The sequence below is a fragment of the Fukomys damarensis genome, unplaced genomic scaffold, assembly GCF_012274545.1.
Source record: "Fukomys damarensis isolate Sample0158 unplaced genomic scaffold, DMR_v1.0_HiC HiC_scaffold_32, whole genome shotgun sequence".
In the NCBI taxonomy this organism is placed as follows: domain Eukaryota; kingdom Metazoa; phylum Chordata; class Mammalia; order Rodentia; family Bathyergidae; genus Fukomys; species Fukomys damarensis.
This window is the reverse complement of record NW_022900944.1, coordinates 26633359-26659939: the sequence shown is the minus strand read 5'-3', so window position 1 is coordinate 26659939 and position 26581 is coordinate 26633359. Positions and strand designations below refer to the sequence as shown.

Below are 26581 nucleotides of genomic sequence, written 5' to 3'. Positions count from 1 at the left end.
TAATAATAATGACAAGGCCATATTTACATGATGGAACAACCTGAAAATTTCTTTTCCCAGTTTTCACTCTCCGCAGAACATAAAATGACAACTCCAGATACAAACGGGAATAGCTGAAAACATACTATGTGCTTAGCTTGGGACAGTAAAGGAGGTAAAATGTTTGGTAGTTCAATGAGCTAGGGATGGATGTTGCTTGTCCTTAGTTCTCCTTTGCCAGAGAAAAAAGCAGCCCCATAAAATTCTTACAGGATTAATTTTGCGCTCTTTTTCTATGAATTTAGTTAAAAACATTTGGGTTTACATTTGATTTTCTAATAAAGTAGCATTTTTAATTTATTGTACCAGGGATGGAACTCAGGACCTTCTGCTTGCAAGATAGGCTGTGGCACCACTGAGCTAAATCCCTGGCCCCAAAGTACTATTCTTAATAACCACATATTACTAACTTTAACTTTATCAAGTCATAGTTTTTTTTTATTTTCTTTTTTTTGAGTTTATTGGTACATTCTAGGTATACAGTACAGTTACATTCATTACTGAGATCTTGCACCTTTACGTGACAGGTCTTGGTTCTCATTTTTTCCCCTTGTCCCTGCCCTCCTTCACCCCCTCTCTCCTCACCATTTACACTTTATTTCCATTTTTTTATTTCTCATATCTTTTTTCTTTTCCCTTATTCCTTTTCCCCTACCCTTTGCACTTTCCCTACACCTTTAACCCTTTTCTTCTTATTTTACATTGTTAATTATCATAGGTTTAAAAAATCTCTGCTTTATGGGGTACCTGCACAAAGATTTTAATGATCAAGCATTAAGAAAATGTTAATAAATAAAGGAATGTTTGTGTGCTTTTTCTCACCATATATTTCAGGGCTTATTCTCCAAAAGAAGGAAGTAAACTCACCCTACCATGTTTTATTTTCTATCCACTGGTTAGATGTTATTGCATCAGTTAAGTGTCCATAGTGGAACATATCCTGAGATACTGTTGCTCTCTATAACCCACAAAAATAGACTCAAGGAAAACACCTTTGAAAGCAAGGTTTGTGTCATTCACATGTCACATGAACTCAAAGCAATGTGTCTTCAACACTCCAGCAAGCAGTTCTTAAAGATTATCGCTTAAAGTAACTAAAAACCAAAATGCTAGAAGGAAGCAACAAGCCAAACAAAAGTTCTGTGTAACATAGAGTCATTTTTTAAAAACAAACCTAAGCCACTGAGTGTCATTGGAAAGAGGAGTGATTCAAGGTGGTGGCAATGTGGAATAGAACGTCAGGGGAGATGACAGTATTGTGAGATCCACGCGGTGACAGAACTTTGGGGACAGAATCAGGCTGAACTCCTGTCCCAGTGCTCTTTAGCTGCATGACCGTAACTTCAATGTATTTCCAACCCCCGAGATGCTGTTTTCCTTTTCTTTTCTTTTTGAATCTTAAGGGTAACTGATCATAGCTACTTTTCAGAATTCCTAATGAATTCTTACTGCTCAAATGGAGATATCCAGAATACCCAACACTTAACTTTCACTGAACTTCTTGAGTTCTTTTACTTACTTAAGGTAGGCTTTCTCTTGAAAGGCAATAATTATAAAATAACCCAACTATATCCAATACTTATTAATATTGGGCCACATTTTATCCAAAAATCATTGGTCCATAGGCTGCTGGATCGAAAATGAATTTGGTAAAAACTTACTCTTGTTTGTATTTATCACACAAGGTAAAATGATACTCACTGTCGTGGGGGAGTAGCTCTTCAGGATGGGACTGGAAGGGCCAGGCTGTGTGTTCAGAGCAAGAGTATCTAAGCTGAAAGTGGCTTTTCTGAGCCACCCTTCACCCCACCTAGTCCCAGTAGATACTGTTCCCACATATTTGATGCACCAGTTGTAGTTGTCACACTGAAAAAGGATTGTCTTCCTCCTCACTGACTGCCAACACCTGTCTCTCAGTCAATTTGCTTCATTTTTCTGTGGAATCATTTCAATAAATGTCAAGGTGCTGGATTTTCACATGTGCAAATATTTATGTATGAGTGAGAATAAGCACAAGGGTAATTTGATTCTAAGGTATTGAGAATGATTCACAGGCATAAATTAGTTACATCGCATCTTCTTTGCTAAGTACAGCAGCGCTGCCCCGGCTCATGAGTGTTCTGTGGCCGGTCCCGATGTCACAGGTGAAGCGGTGAGGAGAGCCAGCTCCGACCTCCCATGCATCTTCAGCACAGGTCTGCAGGAGGACTTTACTTGAAAGTGCTTGTGTAGAATTTCTTAGTCTGTTTTGTGCTGCTATAACAGAATACTACAGACCTAGTAATTTATAATCAACACACATTTTCTCACAGCTCCGGAGGTGGAGAAGTCCAGGATCAAGACGCTAGCATAAGGCAAGGGCCTTGAGGCTGCGTTATGAGGCATTACACAGCTGAAGGGCAATAGTAGAATAAGAACTAGAGACAAATGGGTACCAGATTTCTTTCTTTTGAAGAAACTCACTTCTGCAATAATAGCATTGATCCACATATGTACACAAAGCCTTTATGGCCTCATCATCTCTTAAAAGTCCCCTTCTTAATGCCATTGCAATGGCAATTAAATTTCAAACTGATTTTTAGAGGGGACAAATATTAAAATCATAGTAATTTTTCACAAGCTCATAAAGGAAAAAAATATATTCATTCATGTATTTAGCCTTAAAAACATTAAAATTTACCAAGAGACTAATGTGCCTGGTACTATTCTAGCAGCTGAATAAACATCAACAAGCACAAAATGTCAATTTATTTATTTTCTCTCTGCTCTCTGTAGAGTGTTCCTGAGAAGAGACTTTCATAGTTGAGTAAGAAAAATAGAGGTCAGAGCCGAGTGGTTAGTTTTGTTTGTTTGTTTTGTTTTGTTTTATTTGTTTGGAGACAGGATCTCACTTTGCATATCAGGCTGGCCCTGAACTCAATATGTAGACCAGGCTGTTCTCGAACTCTCGGAGATCCTCCTGTCTCTGCCTCCCAAGTGTTGGGATTACAGGCATGTGCCACCATGTCCTGCAGAGTGGTTAGTTTTTTGTGAAGGAATTTCATATTCAAGAAAATATAGTGCTATTTTTACATATGAAGATCAGAGAGATAAAGTAACTTGAACATAGTCACAGTGTATGGAATGTATAAGGGATTTAGAAAATTCTGTATTTCAACACAATTTATTAGTGATGTCACTTTAAGTCATTTATTATGCTGTACTGAAAAAAGTAGGAAAAGTATATCTTTCAGGCAATTTCACTGCCATCTCCTTGACTTAATATCTTGATCATGTTGGAGACAAAAGTAATAGTGTTCTTCATTTAACAAGTCAGGGAAATCATAAAGGTATGTGGCTTACTCAAAGTCATTTATAACAGGACTGTCATATTTGAAAACATTTGTACATTTGTTTTAACCTACAGTTGCTTTTTCTGTATCATGTGAATTTCCTTACATGTTGATTTCTTATGCATCAGCAGAGGCTATTTCTCAAGATGGTTGGGATATTCAGTGTTGCACTATATAAAAACTTCATGTGACTGCAAGTTTCTCAGAAATCAGTGTCATACCATTAATTTTCTGAGGTCAAAATCAGAAAACATAAACAGATAGACTTCACACCAGACATAGTTGCTATGAGTCACTACCTGCTCTGAGTATCTCTGCTATAATCTTATATTAGCCCCCAGTGAAGCCTTGGGCATTGCAAATAGGAGGTAATGAGTGAGTGTTTGTTAATTTGTACACACAGTAGTGAAAGGAGGAGGGGGTAGAGAGTTAGAAGAGGGGCTAAGAACTAGGGAGTGAAAGGCAAGGGGAAAATGACAAAATTTTTAAAGTTTTATTTTGAAAATCTCATGGTAGGGAAGAGTGTACATATTTATTATAAAATATTAAAATAATGAGTAAGTGACAAAGTCATTCAACCTATTTGAAGAAGTAATGTTCTAGTGTATTTTGACAACAATCACCAATCTATTTACAAAAACCTGCTCTCTCGGATCCTCTATAGGGAAACTCCATTAAGCAAAGCAGCTACTTCACTTTCTATTTGAAATGGTATCATCTCTGGCTTGTCTGCTAGGAAGTCAGACTCCATCTCGTGTTTATACAAGATTGTACATATCTCAGTGCTACCCATTTCCCTATGCTTACCTTTCTATCATGGAGAATAATCACATCTGGTTTGCAACTTCCACAAATGGCTGTGGGCTGCCCATAGTTAAAATGTGGCTTCTGCATGCAAGAACCAATGGTAACAAATGGTTTTGCAGACTACATATATCTGCCTTATTTTTCTGCTAGATAAGTAGCACTTTTTTTTTTTTTTACAAATGACAAGGCTTAAATCTCCCTATGCCAATAAGTGCAAGCCTGTTTGCTCTGTCTTATTTAGCTCTACACATTGCAATCCACCTCTCTGTTCTCTCACTGACAGTGGAAATATGAGGAAGTTTAGCCTCATCTCTCTCTCTCCTGTATCCTTAGTTCTTGAAATGATGTTGTATAAGTAGTAAGTGCTGCACGAACACTTGTGGAATGACAGACTCAGGCCCTGTAAGTTAATCAGCATACTGCTTCCTCCCTCTTTCCTGCAAAAAATAAATCCAGTAGTGTGTGTGTGCGCGTGTGTGTGTGTGTGTGTGCATGCATGCACACATGCTACCCGCCCTCATCTTTCCATCAACGGGAGTAGAAAGGTATTGACGACATGAGTACAAATAACTTTTTTGGGAAAAAGAAGAGTACAATAGTAAAACCAATGATTGTAAGCAAAAGGGAAAAGGAGGGTTGAGGTTTGCATCAATTGCCGACAATAAGTCTTGTACAGACACCAATCCGATTAAGTGAGAATCATGCAGCAGCATTGTCTGATGAGAGGCATGAGGGGAAGAGGAGGAGGGAAATTCTATTTTCAGAGGTAATGTGAAGGAAAGGAGGGAAGTCGCTGTGTTGGGGAGACATAAAGCTTCTACATCCGAAGAAGAACGTAGGAGGATTTCAAAACCAGAATTTGTGGAGTACAACAAAAGAATCTAGGAAGATATTGGATTGAAAGGAACCACAGGAGAGGTGACCAGATTATCCTGGGTTAGCAGTGAGATCTGTGCCCATGAATTGTTGTAAAACATTCAAGTTGTCAGAATTTTAAGCGACTTAGCCTGTAGCTCCTCTCCTTACTTGGACATCTATCACTTTTGTGTCCATAGTGTTTTATAAATTTCTTTGGCTGACAAAGAAAATCCCGTAGGTACATGGTAGTGGTTGGTAGCCCTAGAATATTTCTTTTTGGGTCAGGGTGCCTCCTGATCCTTGCTGAGCAGAATTTGGGCAAGTCATTAGTATAGTTTTGATACCCATCGTGGCCCCTGCCATAACTGATGGAAGAATATTCCTTCTTCAGTACAGCTCTTATTGAAGTGGCTGCACCCTTCTGCCCTATGTGAAAACAGTGACAGCAGACTGTTGCTCTGTGCAGCTACAGCTCGATGCAGCCAGCCACGTGCTTCAGAGCTACCATGCGGTCTCAGCTGCCATGGCTGGAGTACTGATCAGATTATCACTGATTTTTAATTATCACCAAAATATTTATAAGCATATTCTTCCTTGACTATTATTCCTTAAAAAATCCAGAGTAAGTTTTTTTTTCACGTATCAGAAGAGAACTCAGAAACGAAGTAAGAGATGTTCAGAAAATTCCCCAGTTTACTTATAGTGCCAGAAAGTGAAAACCTCAGAAATCAAATCCAGCACACATTATCAAGCGGGCCCTTTAAGCTCCATGGCCTACCTGTCTGTATTGGCAGGCTGTGATCAATACAACACGGCACGTCTGACTGATATCTGGGGCCAGCAAGTTCCTCTGCAGCCTCAGAAAAGCAAGAATCAGTTTAACATTTGAGACTGATTTGATTAAAGTTTGTTTTGAGTGTGTGCTATATTCTGTGAATTATGTTATGTGTTATTTCATTAAAACTCTGGTGGGTGGCTGCATCTCTCTTTTCGAGATGAAGATGCTGAGGTTCTAAGAGTGGAAAGTAGTCATCTACCCAGTCTCAATGTCAATCCTGGCTTCTTTTCTGAGTAGACCACTTTGAAGCTTGTGTTTATGTCATCTACAGCCCTCTTGTCCTCATCTATTCAAGTTCTGAATTTCTAGAAGAAATCATCCAACTTTGCAGTGACTTTCACTTTGCTTTTCTGAACCAACCATACTTATTATATGTGTAATTAGTTACTGGAATTATGGCTTGAGGAAATAATAGTGCCATTATATTCATCACAGAAATAATTCCATTTGATTGAGGAATCCCTGGAAGTGTTTTCACTTAGGGGGAAAACATTCACCTTCATTCTGAATAGGAATAATTGTGAATATTTCAACACACTCAAAATTGGCAGTTGAAGTCCTACCAGCTACTGGCTAGCCATGTGTTGATGCTGAACAGTGAGGCTTGGGCAGAATTATTTAAAAGGAGAATCCGAGACTACAGCAGCAATAAGCAATGCACAAAAGACACTGTGCATGTTTCACATAAAAATAAATAAATGAGGTATGACTGTTAATTTATTCAGAGAGATTTTATATGCTATTCCATGCAGATATGGGTATAGATGTATACTGTGATCTACACAATAGGATAATTAAGAAGCTATGGCTTTGTAGTCTATGGATATACCCTTTATAAAAGAAGAAAGGCACATCTCAGAAGCCAGTTTTTACACATCGAGGTACTTGAATGATCCTCAGTGGTTTCATTTAAAACTTTCAAGCTCACTGTTCTCTAGGAAAAAAGTGTTCAAATCAAAATGATGCAGAAGATGCTGAGGTTAACATAAAATCTATATGAGAGCTGGGTGTGGTGGCTCATGCCTGTAATCCCAGCACTTGGGAGGCTGAGGCAGGAGGATCACTGAGTGTTCGAGACCAGCCTGGGCTACATAGTGAGTTCCAGGTCACTTTGAACTACATAGTGAGACCCTGTCGTAGAAAAAAAATTCTATATGAAAAGCATCACCTATTAGACAGATTCATTAAGATACTCTGATAGCATAGAAAGAGATTATTGGACAAACAGCTCATTAAATACATTATGGATTTTTTTTTAGCAAAAGCAGAGTATATTATTTCACTAGCATTTTGTAACCAAGATTTTAGAGACCAAGATTTGAGTCATGTTTAGTCACAATCTATGTGACCTTGTCCCAGACTTTTCTCACTGCTGAGCTGTGTCCTGAGCCCCTAGGAGTCATGTGATGCTACACTTTGAAACTCTAGGAAATGAATAATTTTTCTATCAGCTTTTCTACGACAATTTGAGTTCATAACTATACATTTTCTAGGAGAAATAAATGACCATGGAACTTCAAAAATAACAAGAAATACATATTGAGGATATACTCCTAAGTGAAATAAATAAGTCACATGTGTAAATACCGAATAGTTTCTCTGGCGTGAATAAACTGTAATAGTACATAAGGCCCTAATGAGATAACTGACATTGTGAAATGGGAAGAAAAGGGCTAAAGGTGTAGGGAAAGTGGGATGGGTAGGCGAAGGTTAATAAGGGAAAAGAAAAAAACGTGAGAAAACGAAAAGATGGAAATAAAGTGTTTGTAAATGGGGAGGGGAGGGGGGGTGAAGGGAGGGCAGGGGTAAGGGGAAAAAATGAGAACCAAGACCTGTCATGCAAAGGTACAAGATCCCAATGATGAATGTAACTGTACTGTATGCCTAAATTGTACCAATAAACTCAATGAGGAAAAAAAAATAACAAGAAAGACTAGTGCACCATTCATTGGTAAAGTAGATATGTCAAAGCAGTTGTTTGCTTGTGAATGCATCCCAGGTAATTAAACTCACAAAATATTACTGGCATACCTAGTTCATCACCATCATCTTGCTTTCAAAGACTTCTGAGAATATCTGAAATGTTAGAACACTACATCACAATTTCATAGAGAAGACCTTTAATTAATAACTCAAATGCCAATTAGGAAATGGGTAAATGTCTAGGAAAACAATGAGAACCCATGGGTTCTTTATTCTACAGAAGCACTGGCCTTTTCTGAAACGTGTTTTTCTCTGGCACACTGGCATGAGTTCAACATTTGATTTGTGGGTTGTTACCGAGTATAATAGCCCTCGAACCCTGAAGACAATAAGATACGAAGTCAAGCCCTGATATTTGGTAGCTCCATGACCTTGTAACAATATCTAAACATCTGTGATGCTTGGAGACATGGCAATTATGAGTGTTTATCAAGTATTTGTGTACTTAACAACTGAATTCCCAAAGCATCTTTAAAAGTTTTTAGTTGTCATTTTCCCTCTTTGTTCTTCATTTTTCATCATTTCCTATTTTTTTCTTTTCCTCTTTGCAATATTTTCCCTTCTATTTTTTTTAATGCGTACTCTGATTCAGGGATTGTATTAGATTCTGAGCATATGAAGATGAATGAGCCATGGTTTCTTACATGAACGTCTGTTATCAGGACAGATGGAAACAGTAAGAGAGGTGGAAAAATGGAAAAGCAGCGTAAAATAAATGCTATAAAGAAGTTTCTAGCAAAGGTGTATAAGATCAAAAGGAAGGGAGTAATTAGTTCCACCTGGGAAAGCTTCCTGGATGATGAGAAACCAGCACTGGGCCTGAACGCATAAATAGAATTTGAAGAGGTATAATAAACGGGAAGAACGGTCTGGGCTGCATTAGCCACACAAAACTGTGGAGGCATCATGTGCGTGCACGCCTGAAGAAAGGACAGTGCCTGGAGAATCGAATGCATATGTGCTTTAGAAATTTGTAGTAAAATATATTTGGGACAAATCATATACAGATTTGGATGCAAAAGAAAAAAGTTTTACCTGCTAACCACCGTGGAAATATCTTTTGAAATTGGCACAGATGTTCTTATCTCATATATCTTTGTTTCTAATTTTAAAAATAATACAAATTCATGCTAATTATTATTGAATTTATAGCCAAATTTAAAATTTCATATTTGTGTGAATATTTATACAATAGAAAAATATTGCTAAAATTAGACATGTATGAAGCATATTATATATTTATAAGAATAAATAAAAATATGTATTTAATACTTATACCAATTTTTATATATGTGCATATAATGTATAAAGTATTTATTTTTTTGCCTATGATGTTATAATTACCAAACCTCAACTCCTTTTATTTTGGTACCAGAGATTGAACTCAGGTCCTTGTGAATGGTGAGGCAGGTGGTGGAACCCTTGAGCTAAATCCCAGGCCTTCCAAACCTAAACTTTTGCTCAGTGATTGATAATATTTTGTATATGATGTCATCGGTGGGGCTCAGGGTGACTTGCCCAGGATCACATGCCCCTAATACTCCCACCAAAATATGTTCTCATCTATCTAACCGTATAACTCATTTTTTTTAACACATAAAGATCTGTGCTTCCTATGAGAGTCCTGGGAAATGGAGGGCAATGTACCACCAGTGCTCCCACAGAAACACATCAAGGTACTTTTGTGCGTAGTTGCTTCCCAAGTTTTATTTGCCTATTATAACAGTATAAATAAGACATATGTTATTTCAGACAAAATTGAATAATGGTTGTAGTGTGAGCATTTCATTTTGCTACAATATCTTTGTAGCATAGCTTTTAATGCATGCTTAATACTGTATGCCTCCAACCCCTATAGTCTTAATTGCTACCTTAACGTCTCAATTGTTAAACTTATTTCCCTTTTAAAATAATCTACAGAAAAGTGAAGAGCTAAGCCTAACCACTCAAAGAATCAGGAAAAAGAAACATATCAGAATGAAGTGTAAGCTTTAAATATATGTGGTTCAAGTATATAAACAAGCTTTTGACTCCTGATTCATTAGACCAATTCATTTCCAGTGATGCTCTTCTATTTTATTAAGATGCCAATATATACAGTTATTCTTCATTGGTTTCAGGCCTCCCTGTGAATATCAGAATCCACAGATGTTCAAGTTCTTTACATAAACTGGAATAATATTTGCATATAAACTATACACATCTCTTGTACTATATCATTTCTAGTTTACTTATAAATGATCAATAAAATGTAAATCCTGTTATTTAGGGACTAGTGATAAAAAACATATATGTTCCGATCTATGTTCTACTATGAATATAAGAGATGCGGTTTCTCCAAATCAAAACCATACAAATTATATGTCTATATCTCAGTCTATCTACCTGCGCAATTTATAAGTTACTAGTCATTGACTCTTTTTTTTCTATTTGTATTGATTTATTTTTGATTGACTTTATTGGCATATTTTAGGTATACGTTATGATCACATTCATCATTAGGAATCTGTACCTGTACATGATATATCTTAGTTTTTGTTTTTTTTCCTATTTCCCTTCCCTCTCTCCCAACCCCCCACCTCTCCCTTTTTAAAAAAGTTTTGTTTCTGCTTTCTGATGCATTTGTCAAAATATTGTACTTTCCCTTGTAATGTATGCGTGTAGCTTTGCTATTTCTGCGAAGCACCTGTCTCCAGCTATCTTTCACCCTTCTTAACTAGTATCATGCAGTGCTAATCACATAGTAGCAGAATTCATGGATTCCATATATGAACCCCCAAAGAACTCGTCTTTCATGAATTTGTACCATTTAACCTCATAAGTGAAAGAGCCCCTTTCACAGATAGTAAGATAATAATTATACATTGAATTGGCAAGGGTTTCTGGGGATAACAAAGCTACTGGTTTTATACCCCGGATCATGTGTTCAACAAGACTTATTCAAAAGAGGAGTTCAGCACAGCATTTTATATCAACTGCAATCTCTGAGCAGCACAATCTGGGAGACCCGCGACGAGTGAATTACAGTAATCAGCCTTCAAAATGACAAAAGAGTTAATCAGCATCTCCTTGCCTTTCTCGTGAAGCCTCTCAATCTGGCGATAGCACAGAAATTATAAAAAGAAGTCCTCGTGATGGGTACAAAATGCTCCTCAAATAATAATGCCCAAGACAATAGGGAGGAAAGAAACACATAAGTTCTAAATTTTTGAGATGACAGGAAACTTTATTCTAATCAGAAGTAGTCCCTGCATGATGAGACATCAGGAACAGCTGCGGAGCATTAGGGAGCATTTAGGCCAGTCTACCATTTATATTCTTAAACTTTTGCACTTGGGAAATCTCCACTTGATTGGATAAAGAGGAAACTTTTAAATACCGGAGCATCAAGTATATCAGTCAACTCACGGCACGGTAATGGGTGCTGGTTTCAGAGCAAGAAGCTCCCTTTGTTACGTCTTAATCTTCCTGTCAGGGGCTACTTCCAATCCCTCAGCTTCTTACCTCTGCTCTCCAGAGCGAAGTTTGAGTCTCCACTGAATTAAATTTGTGGTGAATGGCCTGTTCTCCTTAATTATCTCACTAGATTCAATTTTCAAATCGGAGTGCCAGGGAATCTCTTCCAAAGGTGAATAGTTTCATTCCCTTATCTCAATCCACTACGTGGTGGAGGCTTCCAAGAGTCTTGCAGGGCTCCCTGGGTCTCTCTGTGAACCCAACTGCGGTTTAAACTTCTCAAAATTACGAGGTGTCAGAGCCCTTCGTTTTCAAGGAAAAAGTTTGCCGCAGAGTAGTTCTGTAACTAGACTAGGTAGTTATAAAAGTGCCCACATCCAAGATATACAACCATCAGTGAGGTGGAAATTTATGAAAATCAGAGACACTGGGTGCCATAAGATATTTTAAATGTATCAACTCAAACTTATCCTGCAATTTCCATGTCTTGAAAAGTAATTTACTTTGATTTTCTTTATTGTGAGTTAAGCAAACATCCATAGGGGATTTTATTAAATTCCTAAGGGGGGGAAATTTCTTTGGCCATACAACTTGTTGAAATATTGAAAACCTTAACATGTCGGCAAGCTGGTGTAATAGAAGATTAAATATACATAAGGTTCTCAACATGTTGTTGGGCATCGAGAAGGTGTTGCAGGGGTCACGCACACATATTGCTGTTGCTTGACCACTATTAGGAAAAAGAGAGACACACTCCATGTCCTGAGGAGTGGGAAGCTATGAAATTTAGAGCCATCAACAAATGTTTAAATTACTTTATTAAGCAGAAAGATGGTAGGAATCTCCTATTTGCCTGTTTAAAATCAAAGTTGGAAATGGATAAGGAATGCTATTTAGTTGAGAATTTAAGTCACTGTTTAGTATCCATAGGCTAAACTTTCTGACTTCTCAAATCCGAGAGAGGAAAAGCCTGCCCTAATTACTATATTTTCTGCACCATGTTAAGTGAGTATTAAATAACAAATAATGATTTTAAAAATAGGGAAGACAGCCAGGGGTGGTGGGGCACGCCTCTAATCCCAGCACTCGGGAGGCTGAGACAGGAGGATCACTGTGAGTTTAAAACCAGCCTGGGCTACATAGTGAGTTCCAGGTTCTAGGTCAGTCTCAACAACACAGTGAGGGCCTGTCTAAAAAAAAAAAAAAAGGAAGATTTCTCTCTTGTCTATGAACAGCCTGTAGCTACTAATGCATTAGAGAATATATGAGCCAAAACAGGATGAAAAAACAGAAGAGGCTTTTCAGACAATTCTAATCTATTTTAGGAGTTTATCAATGTCCTGCAATATCTATGGAAGTGAAATGATCTGCCTTTTAATAGGAATGAAAATGTCAAGTAACGTGTTTAGCTAAGACTCAATATAAAGAGAACAAGAGAAGATCAAGGGCACTTGTGGTTTTTTCCTATTCTCCCTTTATAGCCACAAGATAGCTGAAAAAAAAAAAGAGTTCTTGAAATTTTGTCTTTTTTCCTGAATGAGTTGCTTCTAGCGGTGGGGTTGAGACGAGAGGCGGTGGGCTCAGGCAAAGCAAGCACTGCTCATTACACAGCTTGAACTGAAGCCAGTTAAGCAGGCTGCTTGTCCTGAAGAAACTTGGAGAGACTCCCTGCTTGAGAAATCAGGAAACCCACTCCTGAGGCTAGAGAAGAGAGTTAGAGCAAAGACTCTTGGTTATACAGCTTCCCAGTTGCGTCGTCTTGAAAGACCCCCTTAACTGAGTAGGCAGGGTTCTCACCTGACAGACAGGGAAGACACACCTGCCCTACCCCTCAGAGCTAGACTCTGCACCACACCTGTTCACACGCTTTTGTGCCATCAGTCTGGGTGACAACACACTGGTCACACTATGAAGACGTCACTAAAGCACCAGTATTCTAACCATGTCTTTTAGGAATGGGGTGTCTGAAGAGAGTGTAAGAAAGGTGCTAATGACAAAAGCACTGGCCGAGTTCAGAGAACCCGTTAACAAGGCTCCTCAAAGTTAACCATCATCACTACTGGGCCTGAAAGAACCAGGGATTGGGGGAATTACTGGATGCTTGGCAGAGTTGTGCTATAACCAATATCCCTTAACAACGAGTCTGATGTGGGATGGACAAACACGGAATGAAGAACTTCCGGAAGTCTGAAGCCTCATTCGGCTCTACTCCTGTAGTCTCCTACCATGATCTGTGTTGGTGGAATCTAACGGAGAGTTGGAAAGCAAAATAATTAATGGGAAATAAATTACAATCCCTCCTTCATGCCAAGAGTAAGTGGAGAGGGCAGACAATGGGTCTGGAGGAGGAACTGGAGAATGCTCAGCACTCCAAGCACCATTTATAAGTGTTCCACCCACGCTGGTGAGGGAAGGGGAAGGGAGAAGGGGAGTAGCATTTTAAGGTAACTTCTACATGCCAGTAACTTTGAAAAAGTTATCTTACGTGATTTTAGTATACCTACCCTGAGGTGCTAGCTATGATCTTCATTTTAAGGAGTGGAGTATTCAGTTGCGATGGGTTTCACAATTTTTTAAATGATAACAACTCTACGAAGTATCAAAATAAAGGTAAAGAATCAAACTACTTTAATTATGATGGAACATTTATAAGGAGAATCAAATTTGTCAGTACAGATGCACTTTAAGAAACTGTGAGTTAGGCATGGTGGTGCACTCCTGGAAGCCCAGCACTCGGGAGGTTGAGGCAGGAGAATTGCTTTGAGTTCAGGGCCAGACTGAACTACAAAGGGAGACCCTGCCTCAAAAAACAAACAAACAAACAAAAACAAACAAACATAAAAACCCAAAAAGAAAGAAAGAGAGAAACTGCATCCCAGGGTTGGAAGGCATGATAATTCTCTGATTAGTAGAGACCCTTGGACCATTTCTTATTCTATTTGATAAGCTTCTGCTGCAATCCTTCACTATTTTTCTGATGTAACTCACTGACACTATCTCAGCTATGCTATTTTAAACTGAGTCACAAAATTATTTTAAATTCAAGTGTCTGAGAGACATCACAGTTGTGGATTTTTTTAAATTTAAATTTTTCTAAAATAGAGAAGAGATGATAAGTTAGAAGGGAGGCTTTTTTTTTTTTTTCCTCTTGGTACCAGGGATCAAATACAGGTCTTTGCATTTGCAGGACAGGTGGTGGAACCACTGAGCTAAATCCCCAGACCCAGAAGTTAGATGGGAGACTTCTGGGGATGGGAAAAGAGGGAGCAAAGGAAACAAAAAAGGAGTAATGGAACTGAAAAGGGCTAATTTGTTGAATTCATACACCAATTTTCAAAAACTAACCTCAGCATTCTGTATTTCTAACATAAATTGGTTAAAAAATTCCATACTCAAATATGTAAAAATCTTGTGAATCTGTTTGAATTTGCTTTGACCATAAGGAATTTATAGGAATCCTTCCACTCAAATAATCTGAGAGAGGTCTTGCTTATAAACCTGGTCTCATCAACTATCTTGAAAGATACTGTTGCTTACCTTAGGAATTTATAGCAGTTTCCTATGATCACTAAAAATTCTGTGGTCTTTGGTCAAATCCCAAAATCCAATCAATGCCTGTATTTGGTAATGACCTTAGAATATAGAGGTACCTAAACTTTACAACCATTCATGTAAAATATGATGAGAGTAAGAAAATTTTCTAATATTTCCTGCTGAAAATTATGCCCATAATGAAAATACTCTGCTGTGAAAATATATACCCCTAGCAGATTAGCTCACTTGGTGCCTTAGCTTTCCAGCAATGAGGTTTTGGTATCACTATAGCTGTATTTTTCTTATCTATTTTCTGCTCAACCATGTGTTACAACATCCAAATCCAAATAGTTGCTATATTTCTGTTGTTATTATTTTCCTGTTTTCATTCTCACTATACAGGTATAATCTCTGTGTTATATTATGGTATGCCCGTATCCTGAAACAAATAATTATATTCAAGGATATTATTATATTACTCTAAATGTTTCCCAGTAAGCAGATTATCCAATTGAGTGCTCCCTGAATGGGACACCCTGATATATAAGTGATGTAAAGGTAGAATAAAGTGGTAAGAATGCATAGATTTCTCTGAGCCTGCTCAGTGCTGGGAGGATTAGATTTTCCTGGGCACTCTTGTACCTTGGTTGCTACTCAGATAATTCAGGGACTTGTATTCCTTGAAAACCTTTTACCGACAGATGATTTAATTAGAATATATGAGTGAAAAAAGAAAAAAAAAAGAGGATTACAACTTCACAACTAAGAAAGCGCCTCAGCCTCAACTCAAATTGAACATTTATGGTGTTTCTGGGGTTAGAACTGAGAAGAGACAAATATGTTTAATCTGGACAGTTTCCTACCACTGAACCAAAGATGTAATCCATATCTATTCAACAAGAATATTTTAAAATAGCTGTAATAAAAATTATCATGGCTCTAACAGTATGGAGGACACCTCAATGCTAAGTTAAACAAAAAAGTAAGAAGTGGAGAAGTATAGGATCAAGATAATAATATGGCTGTTAGTTATTTGAAGTGGGAAGAAATGGAATAGCTGGAATACCCATTAAATGCAAAAGCCTAAACTACTTATAGTACTTTCAAACAATGAAAAATTATGAGGCTATTAAAAGGAATGCGGTGAACCATTTTGCACTGGGAAGAGAGGTTCTCAGAAACGTAAGTTTTAGAAAATTCTTCTGTCACCTTCAGATTTGTGGTGAAGTGTTGACATGCACACATGCACCTTCATATGCACGCACATTTAGTGGCTGTAGAATTATACAGAGCAGAATGTCAGGGATATTTGTCTAAGAAAAAAAGCAGGAGTACAGGAAGAAAGAAAAATAAATATTTTAGACATAATTTCAAAAGTATGCAAACAAATTTTGAATTTCATAAATATTGTTATTGTGAAACAAACATAAAACTAAAGATATCAGAAGAAACAACACTAAAATTTTAGAAGTGCTCATTTTATTTCTGTTATTTTTTTTTCTTTTTTGTATATCCTCGAATTTTTCTAAAATATCTGTCACTTGTGCATAACAGAGGTAGACTTGTATAGATGTAAGTGAATCATTATTTTTTTTTGGGGGGGTACCAGGGATCAAACTTGGGACCTTGCACTTGCAAGGCAGGCGGAAGTAACACTGAGCTAAATCCTTGGCCCTGAATCATTAAAATGTAAATGTAATTAAACAGTACCTTAGGATTTAGATTCTTGACTGTAGTATTTCTTATTTCTTTTTTATTTATTTGAGTTGATTCTAATGATGCATTTATCTCTTCATCTTTCTAATGTATTTGTGAGCTTCAGAATAATTTATTTTTGACCTTAGAGCCTTCAAGCTATTTGTCTATTTACTCATCATTACAGAAGTTGGGGTGTGTGATGAATTGTAGGGTTCTTTCACTTCCAGAGTTTTCCTGGGTGATGATTTAAACTTTAATTTGGTAGGCAGTTTTATAAATTTTTGCTAGTTCAGTTTTATGCATTATAAACTGTATTTTTTCAAGTTATTCGTAAGTCTGTAACCATAAGCTTTCTCAGTATTCCTGTCAGAGAGAAAAAAAAAAAAACAGTTAAATCTCAACAGAAAATAGAAATTTATCTCAGTGCAAACCTGATACATGAACACAACTTTGTGTCTGTGTCCATGAATGTGTCTGCACAAGGCTTACACATTCATTGTTAAATGAGCTCGGTGCCTGAAACTCATTGTTCTATTTTTCTCCTGCAGCTATCATAAAAACTGCCCTTCCCAACATGGACAGAGAAGCTAAGGAAGAATACCTTGTTGTCATTCAAGCCAAAGATATGGGTGGGCACTCCGGTGGCCTCTCTGGGACCACGACCCTCACAGTGACTCTTAGTGATGTTAACGACAACCCTCCTAAGTTTGCACAGAGTAAGTGGGTTTCTTGCACTGGATGAGAATCTGAGTATATTTACATTTGAATTTATAATATAATTTTCAGTGACATCTCCCAAGCCAATAGTAAACACCAAATGCATATTTATAAGGTATGACAAAATATAATATATATATATATTTATATTTATGTATATATGTATATATGCATATATGACCAACTGTCCCATCTACTAAATATATCCCAGTTTTACAGATTGCAATAGATTAGAATGGATTTCCAAATATCAGTGCAGAGTAATAACTGATAATTTGAATAAGCTTGAGAAAATAATGAAAACCCAGCTCAGATATTGATTCATTGTCAATCCTGTCGTTGTACAGAAGAAACCGAATCCCCAGTGTCAGAGTAGGGAAAGCAAACACAGTGGACTTGCTGCAAACCGCACACCCTGCCTCCTGTCCCTGGGAGAGACATCGGTAATCAATGATTTGCATTCTTCCCTGCTGAGGCTTTGCTCTACCTTGGAAACCTCAGTAAAATACCAGGCAGCCACTCTCAGTGAGTCAGAGAGGCGATCATTTTTTGCCAACTTTCTTATATGCCCATAAGACACTTTTTTTCTGAGCTTCTGCCCCAGTGATGTGACATCGAGCCGTGATTCTGTAGCGCCTTTCTGACACGAGAACATTTACATTGAGATAAGAGGAGTGAGTGAGAATAGCTGGAGAAGATGACACCAAGAGAGGTACACCAGGAGAGGACACTGTAATTAAAAGGGTTGTTTGTAAGCCCTATGTATTTGTATTCGTTTTTTTAAAAGATTGTACATATAAGTGAGATTGGACAGTATTTTTCTTTTTCTGTCTGGCTTATTTGATTTACCATGGCATCCCCTAGGATCAGGTATGTTATCAAAAATTGCATATTGCCTAAGTATTTATTAGACCCTGAAATCCAACTCAGGACCTTGTGCTTGCAAGGCAGGTGGTGGAACCACTGAGCTAATTCCCCCACCCTTTACCTTCTTTTTAAAAGCTGGGTCATTTCCACTGTACACGTGCCCCACTACTTCTTTAGCCACTCTTCTCTTAGTGAACCCTTAGTTTGTTTCTGTTTCTTGACTATTGCAAAAAAAAAAAAAAGAAAAAAAAGAAAAAATGCTGTGTGGAAAATAACGTGATAATTTTGTATACCAAAGAACCATGCTGTACGCTTCAAATACATCCAATGCAAAAGCCCCATGGAAGATGGTGTATCAATTTGTATGGGAATGGGAAAAAATTCGCTGAAGCTGGAGAACAGAAAACCAAGGGGATAATGTTATAACAAGAGGCTAGACAGGTAAATTAGTGAGAAATTAGCAGTATACTTGTAGATCATTTTTGGTACCATGCTCTTCAGTTGACGATCACTAGGAAGCCAGGTTGTAGTTGAAGTGATAAGATGGATCTAGAGAAGTCAGAGAAAAAGGAAATTTGGTCTTCCAGCGTCTTCTCCACATTATACCCAATTAAATGGATATTTATAAACATTCATTTAAAAGGCGCTGGTAACTTTGGTAAGCAAAAATGTAGCAGTGGAAGTGTAACAACCTATAAGTGTAACAAATATATGAGTTAATAATGATAAAAGTCTGAGGATTGATCATATTTACAGTTAAGGAAGCTAGGCTATTGTATCTCTGATATTAGAGATGAAATGCCACCCGGTACTTTTTATGGGTAGGAAAACCATTCCTTTACAAGAGAGAGGAAAGAGAAGTGGAAAAAAAGAGGAAGAGATGAAGCCTGAAAAAGACACATTTGACATGCCGTTGATGATTATCTACAGAAATTTCAGAGCTCAAAGAGTGGAGCAGATATATATTTTAATTAAAATTTCAGAACTCTTACATCTAGGCTTTCATCAATTGGAATCCAATCCCTTGAAACTAAATTGTTTAAATGAAAATCACCACTTTTCCTATCTATCCCCCCAGTCCTTTCTTTTGCAGCTGCCATTAGACTTTAATGCTGTAATATGCAACTTTTCTTTTTCCGAAAACGATCACTTCAATGAAGCAGTTGCAGATGAGTTTCAAAAGCATTCCCTTTCTTAGAGGTAATAACTATTAGCTATGATCACGCTGACGGAGGTGGTGAGAATGTTCAGAACGGCAAAGGATAAAGGCATGATCCATTTGCTTGGATTCATGAGACTCCCCAAAGTAGGACTGGCAGCAAGGTGGTGCCCCTTGACGGCTTATTTACTTAATAAGAACACCTAAGGGGATCATCTGCAACCTTAGTTGGAATATAAAGTTTGAAGGAAATGGAATCATTAAACTAATTATGAGAGAATTGGGAGACTTAGGCTCCACATGATGATTTTTAATGCCTACCTTATGGTTAAAAACTACTTTGAATTTTTTTTTTTTGGTTCCTCAGCTCCAAAACTGCATGGTTCCAAGACATATTTTTATTTCATCATTAAGTCAAAAAGTATTAGTGCTTGAAGAAACTTTACTCATCAACTAAACCAATTCTGTTGTTTGGGGTAAAATGAGCTTTGGTTTATAGGAGAGATTTAGTGATTAAGTTGAAATAGAATTAGGTAATGTTCTCCAGATTTAATTTTTCCTTTTGGTCTTATAGTTCGCTGAATATTTATTTTTCCCTTGTGGAGGTTACAAGAGGACTACAACTTCCTGGTTGTCTGAGTTTTGGTTCACCAAAAACAGGAACTGGGTAATAATTTGATTGGAAATAATTTAACTGGCAGTTAGTCTCAAGAAACTCCAGTGAGAGAAGGAAAGATAGGGATCCAAACAATGCATGCATAACTGAGGCAGTTACTACTGGAAATTCTAGACTAGTGAAAATAAATTAAAAAACAAATAACTCAGTTACCCTACTGGAGAATAGAGGAGCCTGTGTTTTTATTTCCGTTGTTCTTTGAGGTTGATTTCTGTGGTGCATTAATATTCTGGTAAGTCCAACTTGACAAGCCATGGGCACAATGCAGTCTGAAGACCAGGCAAAACCTTCAGGCAAAGAAATGCAGAAGTTGTCAGTCAAAGGGTAGGTGAGCACTAAAATGGTAACGGTCAGATCCCTGGCCAATGGATGGAAGAGCACCCACATCCACTATTCCAATGAATCTGAGGGACAGCAATATCATAATGAAAGGGGTTTGAATAAAAATAGGACCAATGCCACTAATTAGATATGTTCTACTGTCCCCATAGGAGAACAAAAATATACTGTAATTGTATTTTGCCTCAGGAGTTTTGAAGGTAGGATTTTAGTCTTCAGAGCAACGAAGACTTTAGTAACAAGAGGAGTGTTTCATGTGTCTGAGCAGGTTGCTGCAGGGCACAGCAGAAGTTTAGTAATTGGATTTTGTCAAAAGTGGTCTACAAGTCTGTAAATATAAAAGTAAGTTCAAAAGTGACTTTTAGTGTGCTACACATTGCATCTTTCTGTGCTGAAATTAGCTTACTATTTTATGTTGGGCAGCAATGAATATCCCCACTGGCAGTCAATGCGATTATATAGCAAATTGGAAAAAAACATTCACATATACATACTAATATTCTGATGTTGCTGTTCCAAATATATACTTGATAAACATATGGCTGAATACATTCCATATCTTAGAAAAGTCTTCAAGAAAGTTCACTGCTTCTGGGAAATGTTTGTGTCTGATTTATTTTAGATGTTGTGCATTTCATAAAGGGAGGGGAATACTTTTGTCTCTTACATCACTGTCTTGGTAACATCTACAGGAATGCCTGGTACAAAGTAGTTGCCCAACTTATATTCGCCAAATGAATTACTGAATTAGATTGTGTTCAATGCTCAGTGTTTCTACTCTTTTCTAAGGTCTGTATCACTTCTCGATACCAGAAGATGTGGTTCTTGGTACTGCAATAGGAAGGGTCAAGGCCAACGACCAGGATATTGGAGACAATGCCCAGTCGTCATATGACATCATCGATGGAGATGGAACTGCACTCTTCGAAATCACCTCTGACACCCAGGCCCAGGATGGCATCATAAGACTAAGAAAGGTAAACAAAGGACAATTTGGTTCATCTTTGAAACATCTCTACGAAACAAGTTGGGAAGTTTGTTTGAGTTGAGTAGATTGTCAGCACCTTATAGCTGGAAACCATTTTGTTTCATTTGTGAGACAAGAGAACTAGATCCATTTTAGCTCCTGCAGTACACTGGGGGAACTTTTTACATTTTAGCAAAAGCACTGGTAAATAGTGTTCAGGGTGGTCCTGCCCCCTCATCTTACTTGGTGCATTTTCTTCCTCACCTATGCCTCAGTGATGTTTCCTAAGCCATATGAATTTACTTGGTCTTTGTACAGGATATTCCAGCTATGAGAAAGTTAATTCCCTGCAGGCAACTCTCAACCAATGAAAGAGCAAAATTGATGGACAATTACTATAATTTGAAAAAATTATTCTAAGGCACAAAGTTAGGTAAGAGAATTTTCAGTGGGGAAAAGTCTTAGTTGACACACAGAGGTGAAGGGTTCAAAAGCTTTTAGTTTTTCCCTATATAAGTCTTCAATTTATGCACTCTGGCTGCTTGCTTCTGGTGTGTGACTACCGTTTGGGACAGAAACATCTCTATAAATAGTATAAATAGTGTAGAGAGTTTGAGCTTGCTTTCTTGTGGTCGATGTGAAAAGTGCTGTACAACATTTTCTAATTGTATTTCTCATGATAAAATCTACATTCACAAAAAATCGTCTAAAACAATTCATTGTTTTATATGCAGAAAGTATTTTATGCATAATCCTTTCTCCCCATTATCATTATTTTGTTTAACGTTGTTCTTCATACTGTGCTCTGAAGAAAGCAGATTGATTTGTAAGTGGATTTGCTTATTCTTGACTAAGACGATGAATGGTGGAACACACTTTTGGGAGACAATTATTTTCCCCTTTCCTTGCCCAGCATTAAATTGATATGACTCTAAGCTTACTATATTAATCTACCATGCTATACAAACACCTAATTTCAGTGGTCTTGCTCTTAAAATTCCTCAATGAAGAAGTATTAAGCATGGAAGCCTGAAATTTTCTTGGTATATCCTTGTATATGTATAATGCTAAAAATCAAGTGTAAGAAAAAATGGCTGCATTTATTTTAACTCTCTTTACCAACATTATCATCATAATGGGATACTGGTTTGAGGTTAGAATTAAGAGCTGTAAATATTCAAAACTCAGATATGAAACAGGGTACAGTATAATTATACTTGAATCAATTATTGAATAACACACGGTCATATTTTCATTGGCTACTGATTTCTAATGTCATTTCATTGTTATTAACTGTTATCCTTTGTTGCCATTAAATGCTTTTTCAAACTGAAATACTTAACTGTTCTGTGTTTTTAAATTCATTGTTATTCATAAACTTGGAAGCATAAACTCATAGACTATACCTTGCTGCTAAGAAACCTATGCATGTTTTTCTCTAGAGAACAATATGTAAGAAGTCATATTTCTACAATCCATGAGCTGTTTTGTCTGAAATGAACCTAAGGACACTAGAATGTGTTTGAATATATTGCACTTATGTTGAGCTAAATATTTACTAGGACACTTGGTTTGCACCAGGAGCCGTCTGGCTTGGAATTTTACAGAAGCCAATCAGAGAATAAGGTGCAGAGGGTACCCACTTTTTCATTCAAGAAGGGACAGATCACTCAGCTTCCTTATGTGATGGACTGTAGAAAAGTACTCCTGGAACAATCCCTAGGAGAGGCGCTGGGGGAGTACCAGAAACTGAGGATTGGGAAAGGAGGAAACATAGGGAAGGGATAATGCTGATCCAATCGTCCAAAGTCACAGTGAGATTCAACTGTAATGAAGCTGATGACTGTTAATGATGATTTATTTATGTATTTCAAAATTACTGCAATATACATTAAATATTTCCCTTCCCCCTAATAAACAGGTTGGTGAAACAGTGGATGTATTAACTAGACTTAGTGAATTTTTCTGTGATGTATACATAAATCTATCATAACCTCTTCCATAAATGCACACAGGTATTATGTGTCAATTAAAAATAAAAGAAAATAATTAAATAGAATATAATCTATCATATCAAACAGCTTTTGAAAAGAACCTGAAATTACAAAACTCATGTAAAATTGCAAAACTTAGTTACAATAGGGGTGATTGGTAAATTATGAATATGCTGATATTGAATCATCTATTCATGAGTATATAGTCATGCCTAGCAATTTCAGAATCAACAGGGAAGTGACGATTTGCATTGTTTACTAGGAAATATTAAGAGAAAAACTAAGTCCCATTAGATGTGTATTCAGATTAGAAATCAACACGAAATATTTAAGCTTGCACGAGAGTTTTGAAAGACTTCACTGATGCTAGCTTGTGTTCCAGCTTCTCATTTTTTAAAAATCTGCATTGCAGATTGAAAGCTGTGTTTCTTATGAGAAATTGTAATGCAGACATCAACCATTGCCTTGAATCTTGAAAACTTACATTCTTGAAATCTGGAGTATTATATGTTGCCAAGAATTAGCCTATAAGTGTTCTGGTGCAGATGGACTTCCGGATATTTAAAGGGACAATGCTATTCTACCTAGTGTTGTTTGCATAAGTCATTGACTGAAGTCTCTTGGGCTGTCAAGGAATGAAGTATTAATATGTCAGAAATATTGTCATTAATGGTGCAATGAGGTAATTTCAAGTTTTCTAAATGGTTGGAGGGTGCCTAGTCCTAGTTTTAGCTATTTAAATTGCTCTCACTCTTCCTTCTAAACACCTGCAGATTTGTTTCTGTATACTTGTTTCTTTATATGCCCACCCCTGTCATAGCTCAAAACTTATAATAGAGAACTTCTAAGAATGTTCTAAAAAATAATAAGCCTCATTTTAACCACACGATCAGTAGAATAGCAGTTCTTTGAAAATGATATAAGAAAACACTCTGTTGGATTAGTGCTAAATTATACTTTATACTGTCTCCTTGGACTAAACAATGATTATTTCTAGTTCTTTACATTTCGCACACTGTTGCAGAAATGATAAAATATTCTTCTCAGATAGAGATTGTGTTTGATGCTGCCTTATCTCCTACCAGCAGAGGCCCGATTAACTGGCTGATTAGTATGCAGGTCATACCTTCACTAGTAAAATTTTATGATGACTCTGAAGTGAAATTTTGATGGCACAATTCATGGCTGTGAATATTTTGTGAATTCCAAGTGAAATGAGCAAAACAAAACAAAACAATAGGAGATTAGAGCCACTGAGCTGCTATAATAAACAGACATCAGTAAATGTCTGTAAAATTCACAGGTTAAATTCAAGGGAATGGAGAGTGATCTCATTAAGATTCACAAATGGCCTTAAATGCACATAACTTTCATCCATCAGCATTATACTCATTTGTTCTTGCTGCTGTGGTCATTAGCGAAAAGCATTCATCTTTGTCATTTCTTAACAGCCTCTGGACTTTGAGACCAAAAAATCCTATACACTGAAGGTAGAGGCAGCCAATGTCCACATTGACCCACGTTTCAGCAGCAGGGGACCCTTTAAAGACACAGCAACAGTGAAAATTGTGGTTGAAGATGCCGATGAGCCTCCTGTCTTCTCTTCACCAACTTACCTCCTCGAAGTTCATGAAAATGCTGCTCTGAACTCTGTCATTGGGCAAGTGACTGCTCGTGATCCTGACATCACTGCTAGTCCCATAAGGTATTTCTCTTTGAAGTAAAATACTAGATACTCCAAATAGGAAGCAAATCAGTACAAAATGTACTTATGTCTGCATTCTGAGACTCTGCCTTTGGTACTATACTTACAATATGTAGGCATTTTGGCCAAAACATACAGTGTGTGTGTGTGTGTGTGTGTGTGTGTGTGTGTGTGTGTGTGTGTGTGCACATACACTTATGTGCCTACTAACAACTATACAAAATGTCTGCAGCAAGAAACTTAAGATAAATCAAGTTATTGTGACTTGGAGAGCTCAGTGACTGCATAATTGCAAGTGTTTTGCAGCACATTTGTGTGGATCTTTGTTTGTTTTTTTTTGCTTTATTGTTTTTTAGCATTGAAAAAGCATTGCTAGTTTGTCTTCTGTATCCTTTGACAACTACAGTGAATTATATATTACAATTTAGAGGCATGAGACCACTGTGTCAATGCATTAAGAGGTTCCTATCTTATTTCTGTGTGAGGTATTTGGCTTTGAAATTATCTTCTCAGTTCATGAACATTTGTGATAGGTCAGCAGATCTGGCTTGGTGCATTTCTAACAAAAATCTTTCTCTGTCATTTCAAAAATGCCTTTTGTTTATACTTATTCTGCTCTGAATTTTTTCCCAGCATGAGAAATAATCCTTTATTAAAGTTTTTTCTGCCCTGTCTGGGAATGAGTTTCAACTCTGCTTTTTTCTTCCCTCTGTAGATCTGTATACATCTTTTCTTGTATGCCAGTCACCCAAATGACAGTATAGGTGCTCAAGCTAAATAGATTTCTTCCAAAGACACACTGAAAATCTATAATTTGTATGCTGGTCCCCAAGGGTGGCTGGCCTCCAGTTGTTGGCTACTGATATGTTTCAGTGTGGATTTCAAATATTGTCTTCAAAATATTTGTGGCAGAGAGGAGGAGAGGAGAGAAGGGAGAAAACCAAAAGAGAGGAGAGAAAACAGGATAGAGGAAAGGAAAGAGAGAGGGAGAGAAGCAGGGGGAGAGAGGGAGAGGGAGAGAACTGTCCAGTTAAACTATGTGTTAGATGTCAGCTCAGACTGAACACTTTCAATTTCTAAGTCACAGATAACCAGGGCAGACATCCTTCCAATTACTTTGTTCAGGGAAACTCTAGACAAGTGAGTTTTCTGGAGGCTTATTTATTTGCTTTTTTAAAAATGTATTAAATTCCTATTACTCACAAGGGTGCTAAAACTGCGAGGCTGAGAGCAAAACCCTGAAATATAGTCAGTGCCTCAAATAAGTAGAGTTTGGACAAAAAGGAATTTTTTTTTAAATCAGGAGAAGTTTTTTTTTAGCACATCTATTTCTAAATTTAGGATGATAAATAAGCGTGCATCCCATAAGTATACAAAGAAAGCTTTTTACAGGAGTGAAACCTCTAAGAAAATACCACTTCCACTGAGAATTTGAGGAATGGTCCATTGGCCATTTTAAGTTTGGGAGGAATTCAACAGAACACAGACATACAGAGTATCCCTCCGTTTTGGCTAAAATAATTACATCTGTCAAAAAGTTGTTAAATTGCAACTGCAGGAAATAGCCAAACAAAAATTTTGTATGGGGATCCATTTTTTTTTTTTTTTTTTT

The 26581-nt window shown here is 37.2% G+C and overlaps 1 protein-coding gene across 7 annotated transcripts in view; it reads left to right on the top strand.

The window, feature by feature from the left end:
- Positions 1–26581, top strand: part of Cdh8 (cadherin 8) — a 340737-nt gene that overhangs the window by 168478 nt on the left and 145678 nt on the right. For all 7 annotated transcript variants that reach the window (XM_010612139.3, XM_033757867.1, XM_033757866.1 and 4 more), the window contains 3 exons: positions 17094–17261; positions 21093–21280; positions 24716–24969. In XM_010612139.3, the coding sequence (XP_010610441.1) occupies positions 17094–17261; positions 21093–21280; positions 24716–24969 (610 nt within the window). The remainder of the gene's footprint in view (positions 1–17093; positions 17262–21092; positions 21281–24715; positions 24970–26581) is intronic.